General features: G+C 44.8%; 1 protein-coding gene across 5 annotated transcripts in view; it reads right to left on the bottom strand.

Annotated features, from left to right (window-relative positions):
- Positions 1-19,781, bottom strand: part of PAX2 (paired box 2) — a 161,753-nt gene extending 141,972 nt beyond the window's left edge. For 2 of the 5 annotated variants that reach the window (XM_039320678.1, XM_039320677.1), the window contains exons 1-3: positions 19,287-19,781; positions 15,937-16,105; positions 14,906-15,103 (exon numbers count right to left, since the gene is read on the bottom strand). In XM_039320678.1, the coding sequence (XP_039176612.1) occupies positions 14,906-15,103; positions 15,937-16,105; positions 19,287-19,329 (410 nt within the window). In that variant the 5' untranslated portion in view covers positions 19,330-19,781. Of the gene's footprint in view, positions 1-14,905; positions 15,104-15,566; positions 15,723-15,936; positions 16,531-19,286 lie in introns of those variants that run through there. The other 3 variants (XM_039320679.1, XM_039320675.1, XM_039320676.1) reach the window with 3 other exon arrangements.
- Positions 19,782-21,846: the final 2,065 nt, after the last annotated feature.

Below are 21,846 nucleotides of genomic sequence, written 5' to 3'. Positions count from 1 at the left end.
ATTGTGCCTCTCCAGGGGATAGGGTTTCATTGGGAGACCACCCTTTACGCATCCTTCACACAGGCCACCGACTGTAATAAATAGAGCTGGACTGAGTGATAATAAAAGCAATTGAGGGGGTTACCTTTGCAGGCCCAAGATTTATATCTCCTCATATTTGAAGTGATGGTTTTATTGAGTTCTCCGTTTGGTTAGGATGCTATATATTTATTTATTTAGTTATGGATTTTTGTTGTGCAGCCTGGCCTTTTTTTCATTTCTCTGACGGGATTGTATAAAAAGAAGTGGCGTCCTTTGGAAATGAGCCCTTTAAGGAGGGCTGTTTATATACTGAACATCCTTTTCTCCCCCCCCCCCCCACTCCCTTACCTATAGTGACTCTAGCTGAGGTCCTGGCAGAAATAGTGTGATCATTAAAGAAACATAAACTGTGTGTTCAGGAGCGGGAGATGCCTTACAGCAGAAAGGAGAAATATTCTGTTTACTTGGGGGGGGGGGGAATAAAGCAAAGCAAAAGATGCACATTTGAGCGTTTGGAGAGAAATATCCATCCTAGGCAAGAAATACTGCAATTAATGAAAAAATATTATTCTGTAAAGGGCTAAATTATGGTCAGGAAAGCTTTCTTAACATTTTTCTCTGACACCAGTGTAGAGGTAGGATGAAACACAAATATTTCATGTGCTACAACGACATTACTAGAGAACAACTGGGGATCTCCTTACTTGCTTAGGAATCTTTATGTCACTGATTATGGCAACGCTGTGTAGCTAAAGCAACCTCTGTATCAAACCACTGACCACACTTGTGGATACATCTTGTGGACCTATGGCAGGGGTAGGCCACCTTGGCTCTTTTATGACTTGTGGACTTCAACTCCCAGAATTCCTGAGCCAGCCTGGCTCAACTTGGAAACCTCTCCCTTTCCCCTCAGTGTGGCTGGCTCAGGAATTCTGGGAGTTGAAGTTCATGAGTCATAAAAGAGCCAAGGTGGCCTACCCCTGACCTATGGAATCAAAACTGCTCGTATCATCAAAACTTCAATTTGAAGAACAGCGCATTAGCTATTAACACTGCACGCTTTTCCTACGTGCATAATATCAATTAAACATTTCTTTTCCAAGAAATGTTTTTTTTCCAATCTGTAGTAATTCAGGAATAATTTCCATAATTTTTGCTCGTTTACAACGCAATATCTTTGTGACCGATGCTGAAACAACCTAAGTATTTAACAATGTATAAACAGTTAACTTTACTATTGTACCATTATACGCAAAGGTGAATGAAATTCCATTTCAACACTGTTATGGCAGAGAACATAGACGCTGCCTGTTCAACCTTATCACAGATTACTTATATAGCAGTGAGAGGGACTGTCAAGTGTTAACCTCCTATCTCTGGGACAGCACAAAAACAATGCTGGCATAGCGTTTGCAACTCCACTGCCAATCCCTGTCCTGTTTTTATTGTGTCCATTCTGAATCAAACGATGAGACTTGATTTGCAACCCTGAGCTTGTGAGAGACAAGATTGTTGGTTTCCTTCTCTGACTTTGCTACCCTTCTGTTTCAGCAGGTGATCGGTCTGTTGGGAAAACATCCACCAGTCAAGGGCATTGCAGGCAGGAATGGGGAAAGTTAAACTTCTGGATTCTGCATGGAAGATTGGTCTCCTTTTCCTCACACAACCCATTTGGCCACATCCCAAGTGAAAATGAAACAATGGATACTAAAGAAACCAGTGAGAAAACACCAAGGCTGAAATAATTCCAGAAAGGAAGGAGTTAGAACCTGGCGTGGCTGTGTGCAACTAGCTATGTGAGAGAACTAGAATGACTAGCTTCTGGGCAACCACTCTCTGGCTTCATTAACAATTGCAGAGAAACTGACAATCAGTACACATACACTGTATATTCTTCCTCAAATGACATAATGAAGCTTTGCTCTGTTCTCCTCTGCTCTCAGTTACTGGCGTTGGAAAGAAGATGGAATCAAACTATAAAGTTCTGGAGACCTTGGCGTCCTAGTGGACGATCACTTGACTATGAACCAGCACTGTGCAGCAGCAACCCAAAAAGCTGACAAAATCCTGGGTTGTATAAACAGAGGCATAGAATCAAGATCACGAGAAGTACTATTACCGCTTTATAAAGCCCTAGTAAGACCACACCTGGAATACTGCAGCCCATTTTGGTCACCATACCACAAAAAAGATGTTGAGAGTTTAGAGAAAAAAAATTCAAAGAAGAGCAACTAAGATGATCAGGGGCCTGGAGACTAAAACATGCGAAGCACGGCTACGGGATTTGGGTCTGGCTAGTCTAAGGAAAAGAAGAAATAGGGGAGACATGATAGCAGTGTTCCAGTATCTGAGGGGCTGCCACAAGGCAGAGGGGGCCAGGTTGTTCACCAAAGCACCAGAGGGCAGGACGAGAAACAATGGTTGGAAACTAACCAAAGAAAGAAGCAACCTAGAACTAAGGAGAAATTTCCTGACAGTGAGGACAATCAACCAGTGGAACAGCTTACCCCCAGAAATCATGGGCACTCCATCACTGGAGATTTTTAATAAGAGACTGGACATCCACCTGTCTGAGATGATATAGGTTCTCCTGCTTCAGCAGGGGGCTGGACTAGAAGACCTCCAAGGTCCCTTCCATCTCTATTCTATTCTCTTTTCTCTATTCTCTTCTCTAAGGTGTCAAAACAACTCCAGAAACAAAGAGCTAATGGAGAAGATAAAGGCTGGAAGATGAAGGCTGGAAGAGTGTGGTATACAGCACACTCTGTGTACAACACACCAGAATTTATACATCCTGAGATTGCCATTGAATGTTATTGGAAGCGAGAAAATGTTTGTACTGACATAACTAATGAAAACTTATGGTTGATTTATTCGTGGATTAGGGATGAGACAAGAGAAAGATTAGAGCTTCATTGTCCCATGGTTATTTCCAAGTAGGGCTCTGCCCCCCAAATATGAAACATCTTTTTGCCTCTGAATCCTAAGTGTTGCCTTTACAGTCCTATTAATTATGGTTTACATGCAAAAGCCACTTGTTCTTGTTAATCTCTACCTCCTGGCCAGTGAATGAACTTGGGTCACTGTATTAGGAGATAGGACAATTATATTCCCCGTTCTCTGTCTTCAATACTGTCTATAATGTTTAAACCTTCTTGATGTCTCTTCCATTTTTCTTTAAACTAAAAATACTCAAGCTTCTCTTTGCTCTCATTATTGGGAAGGCATTCTACGTCCCTGATAATTTTGTTCTTATGGACATGTTTTCTAGCTTTATTGGTGTGTGTTTTTTAGAAATGTATTGAGGTGACATTAAAGATAACATTATAATTCAATTTTTATTTCCATTTCTTCCTAACTTGAAACGGATTTAGGAAAAAAAAAGTGTCAAGAGCTAAGCAATTGATTTTAAATTACTGAAGACTAGAGAAAAATCTCGGGAGAATATCACAGCCAATTGTTCAAAACATATAACACTTTATTAGGGCAGACTGGCGTTGCTTCGGGCTGATGGACGAAGGGCAGGAAAAATATACAGGAAAGTTGCTATGAGTGCTTTGCAAAAAAAAAACCCAGAATTTAAGGACAAATGAAAAAGTGCTGAAATGAAGAGAGCTTCAGAGGAACAGAGCATGCTTAATAACCAGGAAATTCTGGGAAAAGGGAGAACTGATGAAGAGATGAAAGCATACAAATCCTTTTTAAGTCCTGTCAATTGCATATTTGCAATACTAGAAGAAACATAAGCAAGCTCAAGACGCAGGTAGACATCAAACTACTCCTAGTTCATCATGCTTGCTCGTGCTTTCTGCTACTGACCACTTCATAGCGGTACACTTCTACAAAGATGTGTAACTGGCTTTTTTTACAATTAATTCAAAACCACGGTGGTTAAAATAACTACACAACAGCAGATTTTAATTCTGGATTATGGCGGTATAAGAAATATGAAAAAATAGATGAATAAATGTCCAGCATAATTCCCCATTCTCTTAAGTCCAGTGGTTCTCAACCTGTGGGTCGGGACCCCATTTGGGGTCGAACGACCATTTCATGGAGGTTGCCAAACAACGCAGTCCGCCATTTTTTTCCCCTTTTCCTTAGCTGTGCTACTCCCTTTTATTCTATTGGCTTTTGAAAGCCAATAGAATAGACTCTCTTGAATAGAGTCTAATTCTATTGGCTTTCAAAAGCCAATATGAATTGTCCAGGCTGTCTCTGCCCTGCTGAGCCTGCCAAAAGTCCCATTCTGCAAACGGTGCTGCACCAGTTGAGTAGTCCTCGACTTACGACCGGTTTAGTCCTCCACTTACGACCGGTTGGGGGGGTCGCAGCATTAAAAAGGTTGAGAACCACTGTCTTAAGTCAGTTCTTTAAAGGTAAATAAAATACCGGAAGTTTTTTTAAAAAGAAATAACTCTGTTTTCCCTCTGTTAGTTTTTCAACCTCTGTCAGTACTGTATTCATGAATCAGTAATGCCACTTTTTAATCCCTGTCACTGTTTAAGCAATATTTTGATTTACATCGGGAACTCTCCGCTTTGAAACCTATTAGAATTCATCATTAGGTCAAACCTTTACACTCTTTTCTTTAAATACATGTGGTATTAAAAAAAGAACTCACATTATTCCTCCACAAACCCTTTTGGAACATAAACCCAGATCTTTCAAACTTTTATCGTACTTTCCCCTAAGCCAGTGGTTCTCAACCTTTCTAATGCCGCGACCCCCTAATACAGTTCCCCATGTTGTGGTGACCCCCAACCACTTATACATCACCGGGTGCCAGGGGCATGGCCAAAGAAAAGGAGAAAAAAATGGCGGACAGCCTTGTTTGGCGACCCCCGTGAAATGGTCGTTCGACCCCAAATGGGGTCCCGACCCACAGGTTGAGAACCATTGCCCTAAGCAGCCCTTTTCTGAAAATATTTATCAGACTGAATTAATACAACAGCCCCCAAACTTTGGGTAAGTAAAATTTATTATAGTAAAGCTAAAAGGACTATTGTAAAAGAATTCCAGTGACTGCCACATATCTCAAGCTCTCTCTGTTTATGGTGGAAGTAGTGTTCAAATTCCTCCTTCCTCTTTCTCCCACCTGCAAAAAACTAGAAGCGACTCCACCTGCTTCATGTTTTGGAAACCACCTGCGAAAGCTTGCGAATTGACTGTCAGACCTATTTGCTTTCCCCTGCCTAAAATGCAGTATCCAATTATGCACAATATTTGGGTGCCAGCAGAAGGTGTCTGCCTAGCACATTTGCTTTGTGTGTGCTGTGGGAATTTTCAAGGGAAAACAGAAAAAGCACTTCTCGCCACCCTATCTGTGTATAAAATATTACCCAACCAATGGAAAGTATTTCATTTCATCCAGTAAAAATCATGTTTCTTTTCAAGTGTTGTACCAACGTGTATTAACATAGCAATTAAGATTATTGGGTGGGAGGTGGGGAGACTGCTTAGAGCCAGGTATAAGGGCATTCTCTGGAAGCTGACTTTGATTACAAAATTTCTTTAGTTTTCTAAAGCTAAAGGCAAATAACTGATGAGAAATAGTCTATGTTGAAAAACCTTGGAGAAAAAGCGTTTGAACATGTTCAGACCCAGGTCTTTGTTTCTTCTTATGATTTTTATTTTCCTTTTCTTATCTTTAACTTTCCTTGTAAATCTATAGACAAGAATCGCTTTATTAATGTATTTTTAATTCCACATTACTTGCTGATTTTTCTTCACTTTTGCATATGTATTTTTACTATTTAGATGGGAAAGTTCTTCTTTAAAATTAGTGAGAAATTTAGCAAGGAGAATAGTTCAATTATTTTTTTCTAATTGACTTTTAAGATACTGTACCTATAAGATACCATGAAAAAGTTATTTAGTGGGGGTTTTAAGTACTGGAGCACATAACACCAGACATGTCACTAGAAGGCAAAATCATGAAACTGCATCTCACTGCATCCAATTTTGGTCACTACGATATAAAAAAGATGTTGAGACTCTAGAAAGAGTACAGAGAAGAGCAACAAAGATGATTAGGGGACTGGAGCCTAAAACATATAAGGAACGGCTGCTGGAATTGGGTATGTCTAGTTTAATGAAGAGAAGGACGAGGGGGGACATGATAGCAGCGTTCCAATATCTCAGGGGCTGCCCCAAAGAAGAGGGAGTCAAGCTATTCTCCAAAGCGCCGGAAAGCAGAACAAGAAGCACCGGATGGAAACTAATCAAGGAGAGAAGCAACCTAGAACTAAGGAGAAACTTCCTGATAGTTAGAACAATTAACCATTGGAACAACCTGCCTCCAGAAGCGGTGAATGCTCCAACACTGGAAGTTTTTAAGAAAAGACAGGACAACCATTTGTCCAAAATGGTATAGGGTTTCCTGCCTCAGCAGGGGGTTGGACTAGAGGACCTCCAAGGTCCCTTCCAACTTTATTATTATTACTTGCTTTGGCCATGTCGTGCTGCAGAAAACAATTATGTTTGGAAGAATTAGTGGTAAAAGGAAACCAGGCTATCAAAGAACACCATCACTGGACATTATCAAAGCTGACACCAACCAGAGCATAGAACAGGGGTCTTCAAACGTGGCCCTTTTATGACTTGTGGACTTCAACTCCCAGAATTCCTCAGCCAGAGTGAAGACCCCTGGCATAGAAAAACTAAAAAAGTAGTGCAAGATCAGAAGATGTGGAGAGACCTAACTCATGGAATAGCCAAGACTAAGACTCAACTGAATAGATAACATCATCATCAGAGGGGATTTTAAAGTGACTGTAGTTTATTGGATCCAATATGTACTACTGTTGTGAGGTATTGTTGTCACATAAAACAAGAATAACCTAAATGGAATTCCTTAGGAAAATCTGCATACCTTTATCTTAGAACTTGTTCTTGTGGATCTGGAACTCTTCACTTCATGGAATGAAGGAGGAATGCCCAAAAATTTTCAGAACAAGCCCCCTGCTGGATGAAACTGAGTAAAGCACTTTATCTGGAGTAGCTAATTAAGTGATGCCTTCTTAATTTAGGTCCTGCTTAAAACAGTCACACCTGTAAATCGAAAATTCTTCCAAAACTTCACATACTTTGCAACTGAAAATGTTTAAAACCTAAACCTGTGCTTGTTGGCAAATAATGACATCGATTTTTTTAAAAAGCTCTTTAGCTGTTTAAAAAAAAAGAAACCTTATATCTGGCATTGTTTTCTCTTATTCTGATCTCGGAAGATTATTTTTATTGTTAAGGAGGAGATTATTTTTTATTGTTCTTGTGTTTGATTTTCACATATCAGCTAGATCCTTTATTCCCAAATTCACGTCCATTGTAGCATTTTCACACTGTCTGCAATCACTTTGGGAAGAAATATTTGGAGGTAAAATAGCACAGAATAACTTTTGCAAAAGCTCCAAGATATTCATAGTATTGGTGAAACTTTTCTCCTGAACCTGTTTGTATTTATTTTGCTCACAGTTTTCACTGTCAGTCCTGATTCTAAGAGTACTGCAGATGCTTTGCCAATAATGTATAATTGGCAAGAAAAGGCCAAAAAAAATGCCTCCTGAATTATGAGTTCTGCTTGCAAATTACTTTGACCTGTACTGAGTAGTCAGGACAAGCATCATCAAACTTCAAGCCTGGATCTTTTTAAAACTGTCAGTAGTTTTATGTAAAGAAAAAAGAAAGATATTAATTTATGGACTAAAAATTATATTCCACCTGACAACTGTCATAATTTTCAAGACTAAAATATCCACAGAGAAAAAGAGGAGAAAAGAACTTTTAAAAATTGAAATAGAAAAACGCAAAATCAATGGATATCATAAAAAAACTACTGTTAATAGCAACCTAGTGGTGGACTTCTTTCTCTTTTGAGATACAGCCCCCAATGAACTCTATAAACTCAGCACGAGGCCATTTAACACTGTTGTGTGGCAGTGCCTTGTCCTCCTACAGCTGAAAAGGTAGAGTTTAAACTATCAGCTTTTAAAGTTTTTTTGTGGAATTTTGCAAAGTGTGCTTTCGAATTATGCCTCATTAGTTAAATGTTTTCAGTCAGAATGTATATGGATCTGCCTGGAGGCATTATTTAAAAGAAAATGAAAATGTATAATGTATATTTTTAATACATTAGTAAACAAAACCAAGGGCAATAAGCAATTAGCAGCATTTCTTCCAAGGGAAAAAAGCAGTAAAAGACTGGCAGATAGAATATACCAAATGCCAGGAGGGGAAGCCTCTAGGATGTGAACTATCCCAGAAAAGTTAGCCTCCTTTGCGCATTAGATTTTGAACATTATACGAACTGGAAGCATACAGGGAATAAACTAGGGAATATAAAAAGAATTTTTTTCTCTTGGGCTTTCAAATATTTATAGCTAACTCTTGTTCTATGTACCACTCTCGGTTGCCCTCAAAAGCTGACAATTAAAGGACAGTTCTTCACTCCTCAAGCTATTTCAACCAATTGCATACGACAACAGCCCTAACAACTAGCTGACCAGATTCTCCTTAAGTAGCTTGGATGAAAGTGAAACTACATCTCATTTTAAGATTGTTTATCTAGTGTTAAGCTGAAACCACCTGCTTACCATAAAGAACATTAGGTAGCCATTTTCTTTATGACAACCTTTAGGGTTTATTTATTTTGTTCTTTTCAATAATTCATCATAAACTTTTTTTTTCCATGCTGGTTTCTCATTTTTGAAAGTGCTTAAGTTAGTTAATTTCCTCCCTAAGCTATATCGCCGAACTGGACATATATGATGGGGCTAATGCCAGATTCACATTATACTGCTATTCATGCAATCTAGGATTCCATTAGCATGTTGCTGCAATTGTTATTTTCAGCACTTGAACCCCAAGTGATGGCTTGGATTTTCTGCGTTGATCCAGTAGGATGCCTTGATCCTTTCGTAAGCATCTATTCCAAGGTTTTAATGGTAAAGGGTGCAATGAAAGCATCCTTTGGTTTAATAGCTAATTTGAAGAAGAGGTTTGTAAATTATGAAAGCTACATCACTAATTATAATTTTAGCTGATTCCACAAAATGAATGATTCTGTTGCTCTTTGGATTCCACATTCATAAAGGCTACATAATCAAGGCATTTATGAGTAAAACTGCAATTTTTTTTTACTTAACAAGAAGTCCTACTGAATCCAGTGGAATTTACTTCTGAGGCAACAGAGATAAGAACTGCTGGGGAAGCCTCTTAGTTGCTAGTAAAATGAAAATCATCTTCTAAAGTCACTAACAATTTCTAGTAATAGACTTATGTAAGTAAATTTGCAGATAAATTGTTTTATAATCTATTGCACCAAATCAATAGCATTATCTACCTGTGAATTTAGCCTTCGAGTTACATCTGTGCATCTGGGTCAAAGTCTGAAGAGTTTTCGGCCACCTTGGGGTACGTCATAGACAACAAACAGAGGTTTTGACATAATGGGACTTAACATAAAAGTGTTGTACGTGAACAGGATGATTGAGAATGCTAATATTAATAATAATGTGCTTCAGTGTATCTTTACTTATTGGTTAACAATTAAATAGTAAACAATGCAATATGCCATAATCATCAGTCTGTTACTTTTAGCAATAGTCATATTATTTTTTTCATAGAGTCAAACTATCATAGAGTGGGCAACATTTTGGTGTCTGGAAGGGTTATACTTAATGTTTTCTTTAGGTGAGAGAGAACAAAAATGGCAAAACAATTTTGTGAAGTGGAAGCAAGTTCACTGATGGGAATAGATTTTTCCTTTGAGGAGAGTTAGGGCCAGGCTGCTCTTTTTTTATCTTTGTTAAGACTACCACACTTATTGCCACTACATTTCTTGTGTTTTCTGTCTCAAATTTCCAAGAAACTGATTCATAATAATTTTCAGTAACTGCACAGCTAAAATTCAATTTCAACTTCAGCAATACGATTGAAAAGACCACCTGGAGCTAAGGAAAGAAGGAAGTGAAGTGAAGTGAAGTGAAGAAAGGGAAGGGAAAGGAAGGGAAGGGAAAGGAAAATCTTGTACATATTGCCCACCTCTAAGTTAAGACAATAGAAATATCATTTTAGGGGGAAAAAAAGACATTACTTTCTTGTACCAGACCAAAAATCTTCCATATTACTTTCGTAGGGATCATATACAATTGCCACATAGGTTTCATTCTAGATCAGAAATGTTCTAAAGAAGATGAAAAGGAATATTTTGGCTAGTTTTTAAGCAAATCTGTATCTCCCCACTACAAGGAAGTTCTTCACAATGTTTTGGTGGTTGTGAAACAGCTGTGTTGGATTCTATCAAGCAACAAACGTTGAATGATACAGTTGCACACAGAAATAAACACAGATTTCAAAGTAGTTACATGAATATTATTATTATTATGCCTACTCCTGTGCTTTCAACAGCAATATAATCTGCAAAAAAACAGATAAGGTTCTACTTTCAACTACAAATTAAACTGCTGTTAAAAGCCAAATTACAAGGTATAGTCCCGAAGCATGTAACTCTACTTGAATCAGGGCTAGTCATGCAAAATTTTCTGCAGGAAGAATAGCAACTACTTCCACTTCTGCAGTCTAGAGAGATCATATCCAGCCCAAATACTTTCATTCTTAAAGGGAAAAAAATTGCGTAAAGACTTTTTCTCCTTCCTAGCAGTTCACAAGAATACATCAAGTTTGAATTAAAGCACAATTTGTTAACTTTCATGCTCTTGAAAATCAGCCAACTGTGATGGCACCTGGGTCATTCTGCCCTGTCCTTGCTTAAGGAATCCTTATACTTTTGAAAATTGCCAAAGAAAATCAGTGTTTAGAAGCTCAGAAAAAAGACAGGGTGGAGTAGATCTTAAGATTCATATAAACAGCTGCAGTGAAAGACACCCAAGTGAAAGAAATTCATCCACTCAGAAAAAAATTATGAAGATATTGAAAATCTACAAATAACTTCTATAAATTCGTGTTCCAGCTATTTAAAGCACTGAAATGACATTCTTGCTATTTTCAATTTATAGGGGTGAAATTCTTTTGTATCGTATTGTTTGTATCATATTGCCTGTGTAACCATAAAATCTGCCTTCTTTTGCTATACTGTAATTTACCACCTAGTTTTTGACAAATAAGATATGAGGAATTTTATCCTATTAATCACTAGTCACTGCCCTTTTCAGAAAACTGATTTTTCCTCCAAGTATCCCGACACATCATTTGATAACACACACATTCAACTACATTTTTGTTATCACAGAAAATTCCCCCAAGTTTCTCTTAATATAAAAAATCACGACATGAAAAGGTCTGAATGCTGCTAACTTCTTTCTAGAGAGACCCTTCCATGTTTCAGAAGATTTTGCTATCTGATATTCCTATGTCAGTGCCTCTAGTTGGACTAATTTTACCTAAGCTGACACATTTTCTATAGATATCTCATTAATGCATTTATTCAACTCTCTTTTTAGTCATCCACCGCCTGAAAAATAAGGAACAAAGTTGACAAAGAAACTGTCAAGCATGCAGCAAAGCGAATAAAGTGGCCAGGGATACTTGGAGCACTGATTGTCAAAGAATTTATATTGTATCTAGACAAATAGGAATAGGATGAAAGGGAGTATCTTAGCCAATATTGCATTCTTTTTCTTTGAAAAAAGGAAGGAGGGAAGCGGAAATAAAAGTACTAAATGAGCAAAACCAAATAATAGCTGTTTTAAAGGTGTGGGGCAATGCTGGAAAGTTCTCCCTTAACATATCCTATTGTAATGTAGCCATATTAGTGGCAGCTTGAAGTAGTAGTGGTATTGAAAATTCAGTATTTAATGTTTAATTTAAAATTTCTGTGCCATTTAAACCATTGAATCTAACAGTCTGCTTAGTGAAGGTAAGCAGATTCTGAGCTTTAAAACATCTAGCAAATAGCAAATTACCACTTCTCTGGATCACCAGATCTATTCACATGACTTTTAAATCCAGAAAGTCTATAAAAATAAGATTACAGTCAAGCTGGAGGTAAACATTAAGAGTAATAATTCAAAACGTCATACCATTTATGAGATTCAAGACACTGAATGCAAAGCTTAGTACTGACATATCACTTCCCATTATTGTTTATATAACTCTATTTTACTATTTGAGAATTAGAAAAAGAGAAAGAGAAAATTAAGAAACGTCCAAACATAAATTTTCTGGCAAGATGAAAAAAATAAAAAGTTATTTTTTCTATAATATGTTTTTTGTTTATAAGTTTATATGGTATATATATATATAGGGTATAAATCAATTATTGGCCCTAATCCCAATATTCGTCAATTTAGAGAGAAATCTATTTCTTTTTAATTTCCAACAATATGATTTCAAGAGTTCTGTTTTCTGTCATGGCAAATTGAGCAATTTCTTTCATTGATTTTAGAGATCAAAGAAATGCACACACACACACCACACAATATATGTATGTGTGTATGTATTTACCAAATCAGCTTTATAATTATCAAGACTATATCAAGACTATCTTCTTTCTAGTTTAATTTTAGAAACTTCAGATATTGATTCTAGTAGCCCTCAGAAATACTGGCTTAGATTTCATGACAAAATATTGCCCAGTGTGTCATATTTACCTTATTTCAGGAATAGATTAGGTAATGGGTGGAAAAGTCAAGACTTCCCAGTTCATTGAGACCAAATGAATCCTGATTCTTGATGGCTGCCTTGGGCTTATGAGGAACGATTTGTGGCATTTACTTTTTACGTTTCCACACGCCTGGTGTTGGCTGCTGCACTCTATCTAGAAAATCCTTGCTACTCCAGCGAATTGCCATCTAGGCAGCATTTAAAGGTAAGCTAGCATCTTTCTAGAGATAAACATGCAACGACCAAGTCATGAAGCCTTCCAGTACAGATCCATGCAAGGCTATCTGACACAGATAAAGGTCTATCCTTTGATAAAATTGTCTGTTATAGCACAGGACCCTCCCACTATACTGAATGTGGTCTTTACTACACTAAGGTATAATGCTAGGGTATCTCTGAGATGAACTCCTAGAGAGAGGTTAAATTACCTGCTCCCTCCGCCCCCCCCCCAATACACAACCCAGGACAGGTCTTCACCTTTTCTGCAGCAGCCCAAGAAAATATTTGAGGAGTGGCATCTCCCTTTTCCCAGAAACCTGGTTCTGAGGTCTGAGCCCCCCTCCCCACCTACAGTTCTCTTTTCAGGACCAGCTGCTTCTCCAATGTTACTCCTGTTATTTCCATCCCTGAGATAGGTAGAGCCTCCCTTCCCTTAAAGAAGGTTCATAATTAGTCAGCCAGTCTGAACTTACTCTGTTCATAACCTAATGACCGTTTTAATATTGATAGCACACACTGGGATAATTTGGTGGGATAACATAGCCATATATTACAAAGAGACACCACACTGAAGAGGCATCTCTTTTCACCAAGGGAGGCTCCCTTGTTAATTTAACCTGTTATTTTCAGATGATTTGGGATTATTCCATGCCCGCTTCCTAAACTATAAAAAGCCACTGAGATTGCCAGTTTACAAAATGTCTATTTACAAGAACAAAGGACAATCTTTTTACATAAATGAAAGAACCCATTATTTCTATACTTCTTTAAAATAAACTTGCTGTTTATTATGTAACTACGGAGCTCAACAGCTGTTGAAGTGGATGGATCAGCTGTTGTGTCCGTCTGAATCGAAGTATCTTTATAGGGCCACTTTTTTTTTTTTGACACCGACATTTATAATATGGCAATACTTGCAGCAGCTGCTCATTCTACAATTCAGTGCTGATAATGCCTAAATCTCAGTTTATGCATTCAAAAAGATACCAATGAAGATTGTTACCGAGATCCCTTCCTAGAGGATTACAAAGCTTAAAAGTTTTGGGGGAATGTTTGATATCCGTGAAAAGTGCTAAATTTAAAACTCAAAACAAATAGGCAGCCCGCATTTGTTCAGTAACAGCTCAGCATTTGTGAGAAGGGGTTTATCTCCCACTTTTCAAGCATCGTTAATTATGTGTCTGTCCAAAGGACCATTCTGTGCATCCCCCCCCCCACCCCACCCCGTCTGTTTCTCTTCCAGGCCAGTGCACAGAATAGACTCCAGCGCTCCTCTGCTCTTTCTACGGGGCATTTTTGTACATCTGCCTGGCACAGGTGGCCCAATTCCTTTCTCAGCATCACTTTGTAAAGCACACGGAAGTCTAAATTACTGCCATTGCCTCTGATCAGTCCCCAAGCATGTGATTTCAGCCCCCAGTGAAGGTGGGGAAGCCGTGGATGCGGGTCTGGCCAAATGCTATAGAGCAGCAGATCCAACCCAACCAAGGCTTTGGTCAATGGGGATTTTGCATCTGGGGATCCTAGACAGACAGAAGCTACGGAAGGAGGCGATCCTAGACAGACAGAAGCTACGGAAGGAGGAGATCCTAGACAGACAGAAGCTATGGAAAGAAGAGATCCTAGATAGACAGAAGCTCGGGAAGCAGAGCGTGAATGCTCAGACAATCAAAGCAGCAAGCAATCAGCAAGAGGTCCTGTCCTCTTCCAGATCTGGGCCAACAACCACAGTACAAGGGCTTCAAACACGCACCACCTCGCAGGTAGCCACCCCAACTCTTTGTCCCCCTTGCCCGGCTCCAAGCCCCACAGAGGCTCTCCCTACTCTGCTCAGGCAAACCACCAGCAGGGATTCATCCTACCTCCTCGGCCTTTCTTTTCGGACAGAGGTGGGGTTCCAAGGAGGCGAAGAATCCGGGCCCAGGGGTTCCCCCTGCCCGCCTTTCGCCTTCTGGGCGTCAGGACCTCTGCTGGTTTGACCCAGAGGCCATGCTCCAGAGGACGGGTCCTGCGGGAGGGCCCAAAAACGGCCGGAGCCACTTACCGGTTGATGGAGGAGACGCTGGGGACCGTGTCGTTGTCGCAGATGCCCTCGGCCAGGAGCCGGTCGCGGATCTCCCAGGCGAACATGGTGGGGTTCTGCCTTTTGTACTCGGCGATCTTATCCACCACTTTGGGCGTCGCCACCTTCGGCTTGGAGCCCCCGATGACCCCAGGCTTGATGCTCCCGGTCTCGTAATACCTGCGGGAGGGGTGGGATGGGATGGGGGGGGCAGAACCCATCTCAGCGGCGCGCTCACCTTAGCCACCTCTCATCCCCGCCGCAGCCCCGCCAGCACCACCTGCCCGGGCCACACTTCGAAGGCCCGGCTCTCTCTCCCCCCCCCCCCGCCTTCGCCCTCGGCCACTCTCGCCTTGCCCGGGCGGACCAGGCCCCGGGTAGGCCCAAAGAGGCTGAGGCCGGAAAGGGACCGAGGTCAGAGAGGGCGGCCTGGCCTTGGGTGGAACTCCTTCTTCTCCGGCCTCGGGCCTGCCTCTGCCCTCCCCGGCCGTCGGTCTCTTTGGCGGCCCCCCCCCCACCCACCCGGCGTGCAGTGGGGCCCCGGCGGCCTCTTGCGCCCCCCACTCCCATCCTGAGCTGAGCTCTGCTGAAGGCGGCAGCGGCGGCGGTGGCGGCGCCGGCGCGGGGCCGGGTTCCTGCTGACCTGCGGCTGGAGAGAAAGCAGGGCCCGGCCTGGCTTAGCTGGGAAGCGGGGAGGGGAGGCTTGCCGGCTGGTCTCAGCGCAAGCGGGGCGGCGCTCGGTTTGTTCCCGGGCTTTTCGTCGGGCTTTTCCCCCTCTTTGCGAACCCACCGCAGGTCCCTGTGTCGAGACAGGCCAGACAAAAGAAACGGCAGGGAGGAGCGGGCTGGGGGGTGGGTGGGTGGGTGGGTGAGTGTTTGGGTGGGGGGCGGCTCGCCGGGCCCGGGCAGGGCGAGGGGCCCCGAGTAGCAGCCGAGTAGCAAGACCTCCCCCCCCCATCTCCCTCCCTCCCTCCCTCCGCCGGCCGACCGACCACCCGCCCGCCCGCTCCTACCTGCCCAGGATCTTGCTGACACAGCCGTGGCTGACCCGCAGCTGGCGGGAGATGTCGCAAGGCCGCACGCCCTGGTGAGCCAGCTCCACGATCCTCTGCCGCACCACGTCCGGTAGGGGCCTGCCGTTCACAAACACCCCCCCGAGCTGGTTGACACCCCCGTGCCCTGCTGGGGAGAGAGAACGGAAAGACAGAAAAGCAGGCGAGCGGGGCGGGGAGGGGGGAGAAAGACGAGAGAAAGGCATTAGTCGGGGCGGTTCGGCGGAGTTGGAAGCCGGAATATTTTTTTGGGGGGGACCTCTGTGTGTGTGTTTGTGTGTGTGTGAGAGAGAGAGAGAGAGAGACTCTGCCAGCACTTCTGGGCCCAAAAGAGGAGGGGGTCAAAGTCCCTCTGCCACCAAGCAGTAAGAGGTTGGCTTAAGGCAAGACCCCCCCCCTTTTCGAAGTCTGGGGGCGCTGGGGGCGCTTCTCCTCGTTGGAAGCCGGACTATTTTGGGGGGCTCTGTGTGTGTGAGTGTGTGTGTGTGTGACTCTGCCAGCACTTCTGGGCCCAAGAGAGAGAGGGGGTCAAAGTCCCTCTGCCGCCAAGCAGAAAGAGGTTGGCTTCAGGCAAGACCCCCCCTTTCCAAATCTGGGGGCGCTGGGGGCGCTTCTCCTCGTTGGAAGCCGGAATATTTTGGGGGGCTCTCTCTCTCTCTCTCTGTGTGTGTGTGTGTGTGTGTGTGTGTGTGTGTGTGACTCTGCCAGCACTTCTGGGCCAAAAGAGGAGGGGGGTCAAAGTCCCTCTGCCGCCAAGCAGAAAAAGGTTGGCTTAAGGCAAGACTCCCCCTTTTCCAAATCTGGGGGCGCTGGGGGCGCTTCTCCTTCTCCTCGGCCTTCCAGCTTGGCCCTCAGTGCCCTCCCAGCAGGCGGGCGAGACTCAAGCCGCCAGGTAGGAACCCACCCTTCCACGAACGAAACCCCAAGACTCCTTTCCCCGTTTCTCCTTTATTTACTATAATGCTTTTCCGCCAGCTACTACTGTTAATATTACTCTTATTATATTCCCTCTCGTCTTCCGGGCGGAAAAAAAAAATATTTCTCCATATATTAAACCAACTGGTTTGATTTCATTGGATTTTTTAAGCTTTTTTCCCCCCAACGTTCTAAAAACGTTCTCTTCGGACAGCCCTCAACCCCTTTTGATTATTTGGCCATACTCTAGTAGGGTCGAGGTGGAGAAGCAAGGATTTCAGGAAGGCCGTTTGAACCCGACTTTACTCGTGCCGGCCCGGAGAAGCGGGAGTTGAGTCCCTGCTCTTCTCTTTTGATTATTCAACTCAGTTAACCCCACGACCTCCATTTCAGCTGATCTCCTCCAGAATGAAATCTGCCGCTCTACTGCTCTGGAAGGGAAGCGGATCCCAAGGCGGTTTCGGTCTCCAGAGATCTTAGTGGCCAAGCAGGTGGATCTAAAACGATCCTCGTTTCTCTCTCTCCCTCCCTCTCCCCCCCCCCCCTTGTGATACTGACTTCTGGTCTCTGAACTTAGTGGAAACTCTTCTTGCCCGCTCTATTGATCCCAATCCTTTGGCAAATTAAGGTTTTTCATCCCCTTTCTTAGCCGGCAGCCGCTCAAGGAGGCTGAACCGGCATCCTCGCGTCCGGTTAGCGCTATTTTATTAGCATGCACCGGAACACGAATGTGCTTCGCCCCTCATCAACTGCCACGGTTTTGTGCTAAGTGTCAGTGAAGTGGAAGTCGGTGGGAATTTCGGATCGCCTTCCTTGCCTTCCTCTCGAAGTATCTGCTTATTTCCTTCATTTATCTGATTTGCCTTTTGCAGATGTTGCCTCTAAAGTTACAAGCCGGCAAGCAATTTCTCCAAGACCTCAATTCTGAATAATTCAAAGCACCTTTGATAACTCACATTACAGAGTATTAAAAGGCAACAGATGCAAAAAGATCACGGAATTAATAATTCAGAATATTGCACCTGCTTTTTTTTTCCCTAACCGGAGCGTTGCACCTTGCAGTTCACTTTCTCGCTTCCCAACCGTATTTCTGTCCCTGACCTTTCTTTGTACTGAATGCAAGATATGCTTCATAGAAAGCCAATTTCCTCCATTAGAAAAATAAAATTGTAGAAGGTGCTAAAGACAAGGAGTCACTAAAACTAATGTTTTAGTTTTAACCGGTGGTTCCAACCTGAAAATCGGTCTGCAAATCCGATCTAGTTTCCAACTGAATTAAAGCTAGAATTAAAGTCAGTTTTGTCCCTTACGTGATGGACAAGACATGAGGTGAGGTAAGTCATTGTACATAATCTGTTGTTTTTTTTAAAAAAAAATCATGGAAAATTGCGGAAAAATAAAGCTTCCCAACCTTTTAAAAAAATGCTTTTTGTTGGTATAAAAATGTCCTCTCAGATTCTCCAACCTCAAAATATTTTTTTAAACCTTAACAGATCAATTTTCGTTTCTTTATAAGCCTCTTGTTAGCTAAGGCATACTAAAAGCCAAGGAGGTATTAAGTTATTATATACTGTTATATACTGCTGAAGCTTTGTGGCAATCGCCTGCTCTATTTTTTTATTCGAAAGTTCAAAATCCGAAACCGATTCTCTTTGGTGTTTTTTTTTTAAAAAAAATACAGTAATGCGGGGGGGGGGGGAGAGAGATAGCAAGGGAAATGGCGTGACGGAGATTTGGGATTTTTTTTTTTCCCTCCCCTTTGCCTCGCGCACCTTTATTTCTCAGGAACCAACACCATTCCTGCAATTCTACGAGTTTTTAAAACTGCAGGGCAAGGTCGGGGGGGAAAAAAACCCCAAAACAAAAACCTGAACCCAAAACAAAACCGGCCACGCACCCGAATTTTCCACAAAATGCGGCACGCTTTTAATCTTTTCGACCTTGAAATGTGGTTTTTCTCCCCGTTTCCCCCCCCCCCCAAAGAAATTAAAACGCGGAGATCAATCGCCGTTTGTTTCTCCGCTTGCGGGGCGGCCTTCGGAGGTGGAGGAGGCAGCCAGACCGCCGCTTCGAGTCCGCCCGCACGCCGGGGCATTCCCGAAGGCCTCTTCGGGAACCAAGATTTCCCGGTTGGGAAAAATGGCAAAAGGAGCCACGCGCCGGCTTCAGGAACCGGGAATACCCCGAGTCCCTTCGCTGCCTTTTTTTGTTTTTTTTGAGGGGGGCACATCCAAAAAGGGGGTTTTTTTTCCCCGCGGCAAGGGGCCCCAGCAGGAAAGGAAGACGGTGGAAAACTGGGAACGCGAACTTTCTCCTGGGCGGTGGGATTCAGGAGAGGGGCAGCCGGGCGAAGGACGCGGGGGGGGGGGGGAAGGAAAGCTGCGGCCGGTACTCACGGTGCATCGCGGAGAAGGGGTCTGCTTTGCAGTGCATATCCATGGGGAGGCAGAGGAAAGGGAAGAAATCGGCTGAAGCCGCCGTTTCGCTCGGAGGGTCGACTTCAGGACTTGGGAGAGAATCGGAAGAACCAAGCCGCGGGGGGGGGATGCCCGGCCGGCGGGCCGCGGGGGAGCCTCCTTGCCCTCGGCCGAGCTGCTGGCCGAGCGCGCTGGGCAGAGCAAGTTGCGCCCGCCGCGGCGTTCACACCACCCCTGCCTGGCTGGCTAAGGGGGGCCCGGAGCAAAGCATGGCGGGGTCCCTGGAAGGCGTCGGCGGCTCTCCTTCCCGGGCCGGCTCGGCTCAAGCTGAAGTTGGCGCGCCGCGGCCAGCGCGCTCCCTCCCCGGGCAGGCAGGCAGGCAGGCAGGCAGGTTGGCTTCTCCGCCTCCTTAGCTCCAGCTTCCTTGGCGACGGCGGAGGGCTCCTTCTGCTCCGGCCAGACTTTTGGCCTCTTCTTCTTCCTCCTCCTCCTCCTCTTCCTCCTCCTCCTCCTCCTCCTCCTCCCTCTTGCCTTCCTGGCGGGTTTGCGCCAAGGTGGGGATGTGCTTGCCACGAGCTTTGCCTGGAGAATGGAGCTGCCGCCGCCAGTGCCCGTCTCTCTAAAAGCGGCAAAGCCCCCTCCAGATCGCACCCGTCTCTCCCCCCCCTCTCGTCCACAGACACACACACCACACACACACACACACACACACACACCCCTCCCCTCCCTCCCCCGCGCGCCGGGCCGGGAGATGGATGACTTGTCAGACAAAGGCAGTAGATTCCAACACTCGCGGATTCGCCAAAGCGCAGCGCCACATCTCCGGCCAGCGGTTCCCTGCCTCGGCCCCTGCGATCCTCCAGCCGCCACCCCCGCCAGGGATGCCCGGCTTTCGGCCGGCGGGGGCCGCGCCATCGTCTTGCCCGAAAAAAAAAAACACCTGGTCGCTCCTGGATCCCTCCCTGCCCCGGCCTCACCACTGGGTTGGCCGCGATGGGAATGGGCGGCTTCCATCTTTCAGACGCGGTGGCGGCGGGACCTTTCCCCTCCCCAGCTTGGCGTGTGGCGGTAAACTCAGACCCTCCGCCGCCATCACCGCGCCTTCCCATACGCCAGGCCTTCTTTTTTTTCCTTTTTTTTTTTTTTTTTGCCGTCAGAAGGTCGCGTCCTAAGGAAGCTTGGGAAGGCAGCTCCGTCAGAGCGCTGGCCTTGCGGCTTTAGGCGCAGGCTTGGCCGGCAGCTCCGCTCCGGAGGCGCGCCTTTTACGCAGCACACACTCCGCGCGCGAAGAACCGCCACGGCGCCGTTTGAAATCCAGACCCGCTTGGAAGTCCCGCAAACTCACCTTGGAAGGAAGGAAGGAAGGAAGGAAGGAAGGAGGGCGGCTGCGGATCGCGACAGGCCGAATTGCCTTCCGAGCAAGGGAGCGGCCGGCTTCAAGCTCCCGGCCCTAGGGGCTGCCGGTTGTGGCGCCGAGCTGGTCTGAAGGGACAGGAAAGGATGGGGAAGGAAACCCGCTCTCGGGGACTTTCTATTGTAGTATCAAGCCCAAGTAAGTCCCATTTAGCTGGACGCTCCGTAGAAGGGGGTGGGGAGAGTCTATCCGCCAATTCGTATTTCGAGCCCCCCCCCCCTGCCCAGATTTTCCTAAGAAAACGCATTAAAACGCACGCATGCCCGTATCTCGGTTTCCTTCTGCCCGAGACAGAACTTAACCCCGCTTACCCGGCAATATATTTGCGGTTTTAACGGTCTCCGGGAATAACTTTGTATGAACGTGTTTACGTTTTACGTTTACTGTGCATAAAAGGTTTCCTGCGGATGGTCAAACGAAGTTAAAAGTGTTTTTTTCACTTCCGAGAAACGTTCGGGGAACGAAAGCGGGCGAGGAGCCTGCGGCAAATCAATACACTCCCTGCCGTTTGCTCCTCGACGTGGTTTTTTCCGCCCCTTTCCCAGGTAACGGGGTGGTGGCAGAAGGCAAAATGGAACTCAGCTTCCCCCCCCCACCCTCCACCCCCTTTGCTTAGATCCATCCTTCCTGCCTCTCCACTTCACCAGTAGAAACTCTCTGGGTTCCCCAGCAGCAGCAGCAGCAGCAGCAGCAGCGCCTCTTCGCGTGGAATATTTCTCGGGATGACATCGATCAGAGTGGCACTTCCCTCTTGTCTCTCGCCTGCCCACTTCGCGGGTAGGGGGGCGCCTGCAGGCTCCGCGACCAGCTAGGCGGGCTGCCTTTCTGCAGAACCTGCGCCGCCGCCAAGGATCCTTTTTGCCCCCTGCGCCTCGGCAGGTCGTTACGTTACCCTGTCCCACGGAAGGGGCGACCGGGCCGGCTTCAGTGCCCCACGCAACGGATCCCCCCGGCGGATCAAGTGGGCCATTTTACAGGGCTGGGAGACGAAGAGGCGGCTGGCGAGAAAGGCCCTCCCGTTTTTTTGACATTGGCCAGGAAGCCTTTCGCGCAAACCGCGTCTCGGGGAACGCACAGAGGCCACACATTTACACCGACACGTACGCGTTTTTCTGGCCTCCACCG

The sequence above is a fragment of the Crotalus tigris genome, unplaced genomic scaffold (genome assembly GCF_016545835.1).
Source record: "Crotalus tigris isolate CLP2741 ecotype Arizona unplaced genomic scaffold, ASM1654583v1 scf7180000023683.377817, whole genome shotgun sequence".
NCBI classification, from domain to species: Eukaryota; Metazoa; Chordata; class Lepidosauria; order Squamata; family Viperidae; genus Crotalus; species Crotalus tigris.
Note: the sequence above shows the minus strand (reverse complement) of the source record. Positions and strands in the feature narration are given on the sequence as shown.